At 51.6% G+C, this 4294-nt stretch overlaps 2 protein-coding genes across 2 annotated transcripts in view; both read left to right on the top strand.

Annotated features, from left to right (window-relative positions):
- The window catches only part of Pmar_PMAR015526 (conserved hypothetical protein), a gene marked incomplete at both ends in the record, with an annotated part of 1207 nt that extends 809 nt beyond the window's left edge, over positions 1-398 (top strand). Inside the window, 3 exons of the mRNA XM_002769020.1 lie at positions 1-68; positions 117-176; positions 335-398. The exon at positions 1-68 is cut by the window's left edge and continues 4 nt beyond it. Coding sequence (XP_002769066.1) covers positions 1-68; positions 117-176; positions 335-398 — 192 coding nt within the window. The remainder of the gene's footprint in view (positions 69-116; positions 177-334) is intronic.
- Positions 399-1420: 1022 nt separating this feature from the next.
- Positions 1421-2666, top strand: Pmar_PMAR015525 (hypothetical protein; the record flags this gene model as incomplete). The annotated part of the gene is made up of 8 exons (XM_002769019.1): positions 1421-1453; positions 1518-1554; positions 1632-1725; positions 1768-1836; positions 1882-1981; positions 2033-2080; positions 2128-2230; positions 2593-2666. 8 exons carry the CDS (start codon positions 1421-1423, stop codon positions 2664-2666), a joined length of 558 nt encoding a protein of 185 aa, XP_002769065.1.
- Positions 2667-4294: the final 1628 nt, after the last annotated feature.

Raw genomic sequence — 4294 nt, 5'->3', positions numbered from 1 at the left:
TACTACTTCCTCCGAGATGTGGTGCCAATGGAGTACGGCAAGGAGTACCTCAAAACGCCCGAGTTCATGTAGGATGCTGATTGTTGATGGCCTCTCCTCGAGCCAGATTCTCATAGGAACAAGTTGATGGTCCGAGCAGGAGCTGGTCAGCCAGGAGCCGCAGCCAACTATCAACGGTCAGCAGGGGACTAGGCATGTCAATGAAGGAAATTACTGTTGATTTTTATGCACTCTTACGTCGAACCGTGTATAAAGTTTTATAGTCAATCGGAAAACCGAAAACTCCTCTTTTTTTGCAAAGTTAATTCTGGTCAACGAGGTTGTGGTATTTCAGACAAGCTCAAATGCGACAGCAGAGAGATATGCGATTCCAGGGTGAGGGTCATCGTCTGGGATAAAGGGCCTAGCCTGCCACATTTTCATCACATACTACTGTTCAACTAACACACACTGCTTCGCGTTAGAGTTATTATCAGTAATATCGAAGGGTCCTCCTGTTAGCAAACTATGAGTAGGTGAGTGTAGCATCTGAGTACTATCTCGATTGCTCTGTTATGTGCTGTTATAACCCGTCAATGGTCTACAAAGGATTATAGTAGAAATTATAATCAATAATTATCAGTATAGTTACTACTAGTACTACTACTTACTTACTATAACTCGGTTAATTATAATCCCGGTATAATCATTATAACGAGCCTTATTTACTGAATTCATCTTTGTCTGGTCAGCGGGTTCCTCCGATGCTCTACAGGGATTCGGTGGCGATGCGGGCCTATCAACCTTGCCAACGCTAGTCTGTATTCAACCTTGCTCTTCCTAGGTTTGTAGGCGCAAACATCTTCGATATTCTGGGTCCTCAGGCTCTAGCGATCTACCTAGGAAGCTATGACGATGCACTGCTCATAGTATCTGGGGGAGGTTGTTGACAGCTCAAGAGGCTCATGCTAGTCTATGCTTTTCAACATCATAACAACATTCCCTACGAAACTAATACTGATAGGCTTTTCCATGTTCGACGATGCCTTCGAGATTAGTCTGAGTCGAAGGCGGAGTCAAGCGTGCGACTCCTCCACAACGGCAACTCAATCCTGAGGCTTCGTGTCTTGGTCATTCGTGTAGCTGGCCAGCGTCATCGCGTTGATGACAGGGAGTTTTTGAAATTCATACTTACTACTACTCTCGCTATCATCCACGTATCATCATCTGGCCAAGCGGGTATTGCCTGCCGATCACTGGTAAAGTCTTCGCTGTTTTGTGCTACCATCGTAAGTGCACCTATCTGTCCTGCGTTGACCCCCATGGCTACTTTGAGTGAGCATTGTGAACTCACTGCCAGAAATAGTTGTGCGCATCTAAATGCAGTCTGCCAATGCACAAGTAGCTAAATCGGTATGCCTTCGTATGGAGATCCATTTTGATGGCACCCGAGACGATTGGTCGGCGACCAGGGGTGAGAGACCACCCATCAACGTACGGACCAGTTGGGTCGGCACTGGTCCTATTGGGGTACTCAGGTCCAGTGCGTGTCCTTCTCTGGTACCAGCCCGATCAGTATGACGGACCATAATCAGGCATGGCTCGATGGTCACCATAGAGTTTTTCATGTCGAATACACTAGGTCCTATCAGCGATCCACAATGGAGCGGTAAGCATCGACTTGGCAGGAGGTGGTGCTCTTGCTGTTGTACGGGTTCATATAGATCAACTTCCACTTCAAATCAAGTAGCCATTTTCGCCAGCTCCGCCGGTCAAAGGCTCTTGCAGGTACATCGCCGTACTGTGCCGGCGGAGTCCTGATGGCCATCCGTTGTCTGAGGCTGCCAAGTCAATGAAGTGGGTATTGTCCTAGCTCGCCCCACGGTGCACTCATGTGGTTAGTTATTACGTCGGTTATGAAGGAGTAGGCGAGGAGGAGCCTTTGGTCACGGTCGAGGAGGTTCCCTTTTCTGAAAGCGATGTGGACTGGTTCGTCATCGGAGTAAGTGTACCAAGCTCGGCTTGGAGACGGGTATAGTAAGTCTTATTATAGGTGCTCATTGTGGACAGAGACGCTGCTGGACAGGTCATGGCTGTATATGTGAGGCTCATCGGTCACCACGGCCTTCGTCTTAATGGTCCGAGCAGGCGCGCAATGTCTGCTCCTTCCCACAAGAAATGGGGGAGGTCGACACGCAGCTCCAAGGGCTAATCGAAGACACTTCGGATGAGGTCGGGCAGAATGCTCACGGTGAGTCCAAACTAGCTTGGTCATGGGCGTGTGGAAAGGGCGATTCTCAGCATCTAATGCGGATGACTATACAACGATGCCTGTTCCTGTGGTGCAAGTAACACGACCGGCAGCTGGTACCTCACAGTGTGAGTGCACAGCGTGCCAGACAGTGTCCGCTACGCCTGTTGGAGAAGGGAAAGACGATTCGATACAGAGACAATACCCCACCAAACGGGAGATCCAATCGTCATCGTCTTCAGAGTCGCAGTCGAGGTGGGCTTGCCAATAGGACCATGACTGTGACACGTTTTCTACAGTGATTCGTCACGGTCAGAGGAAGCCATCGGAAAGGCGTACGCTCATCGTTTGACCGAGTTCAGGGAGTCACTACGGTGTGCCAGGAATGGAACTTCCATTCCTTATGGAAGGTGGTCTTAGTGATATTGTACAGTAGGCACATCGAGGTCCCCAAGCTGGACCAGCAAACGATTGTCCTCATCAGCCGGACACTGCGAGACTAGACAAGTCCTTCACCACTCTGAAGTGAGACGACAAGGGCAATTGACTGACCAACACCCTATCAGCAGGGTGACCCTGCTGCTCAACAGGCGAGTGGCAGACGGGTCGAGACTCGCTCAGTGACCTCCCCGGCTAGTAAGGGGAACTGGCCGGCGGTACCAATACTACCGGCCCAGACTTCGTTCCGGCCAAGCGGGACAGCTCACGATTTCACTGATCGAGGCTGGCGGGGTTCAACGTTCACCTCATGGTCTCGGTCCAGCAGATAGTGATCCAACGGCAACAACTACTGCGCTTTATTCGACGTTACGTGGGTCCACCGCACAGGAACACTCTCGGACACTGGGTAACCATCAGCCGTAGATAGAGCTAGTGGTGGAACCACTACTGCAAGCTAGTAGTGTCACTTGGTGTATTCCACCTGGCAAGTGGCGTGGTGTTGCAGCGGCTACCACCATGAGCAAGCTGAGGACCATACTAGCTACCAAGGACGAGGAGATCGCCACGCTGCGCCGTCAGATCCGACAGGAAGGACGATTACGGGCGGAATTGTGAGGGTCCCCAAATGGAAACTGGACGGCGATGTTCGGGTCACCCGAATCGGGTGTTGAGGTATAAACAGCGCGATACAGCCAATGAGGACCAGCGATTCGCTGGCAGCGAACCATTGAGGAGTTCTTAAAAGACCATCGACAGTTAATCCGGTGCAGAGCGGCCCTCCATACAGCATTGTTCTACGCCCGTTGGAAGCAACGGAGAATAAAGGCGGACATGCTGGTACTGGATGGAAGGTGGTGTCTTGGCCACACTGTGGTTAGGTGACATGGTGGCCACCAGCAGAAGGCCGAACATCCACACTGGATGATAATGCGGCCAAGACGTTCCCCCAACGGACGAGGTCGGGGCCCGACCTCGTCCGGCTAGCATCTTGGCACACCTCTATGAGAGGTACAAGGCTGGAAGCCCCCCTTGGGTTTGTTCTTTTTGTCTGTTATAGAATAACCAGCTACAGGCAGAGGTAGAAATCCTCAAGGGCGAGCTCGAGCGGGATTCTGGGATGATAGAAAGGCTTAAGGCCACTTGCACTACCTCATCGGTGGTGATTGTTGGCCTGTGGTCTGGAGCCAATGTCCCTTCGTAGTGTCTTCGGTGTCCAATGATCGTGCGAAGGAGCTGGAGGAGTTGATCAATGAGATGAACAAGATGGCGGGGCAGCGGGTGTCCCAAGGTCCATTCTCATACCTCCTCATCTGTCCTTGGAGCGTAGCGACTCCCGGAGCGTAGCGACGGGGTTCCACTAGTATCGGGTGTGATATAATCACTGATGAGCGATTCAAACTTCCGGACTGAGGACGATTCTCTTACTTTTCTGGCAGGCTGCCAGTGGCAGCAGGCCTGGTTCGGAGCGTCGTTCGAAAGAGTTCATGACGAGGATGAACGACAGCTTTGGAGATCTCGCAGAACTCTATGAGCAGCCCCACTTTCAACTGGGCGTTGGGCACCTGCTTTGCCCAAAGCTTCAACATATGCCATGATGGCATAAGCGCGCGCCAGGGGTGGGGG

Source organism: Perkinsus marinus (assembly GCF_000006405.1).
Source record: "Perkinsus marinus ATCC 50983 genomic scaffold scf_1104296966680, whole genome shotgun sequence".
Classification (NCBI taxonomy): Eukaryota; Perkinsozoa; order Perkinsida; family Perkinsidae; genus Perkinsus; species Perkinsus marinus.
The sequence above is the reverse complement of the archived record's forward strand: the minus strand, read 5'-3'. Positions and strand labels throughout refer to the sequence as shown.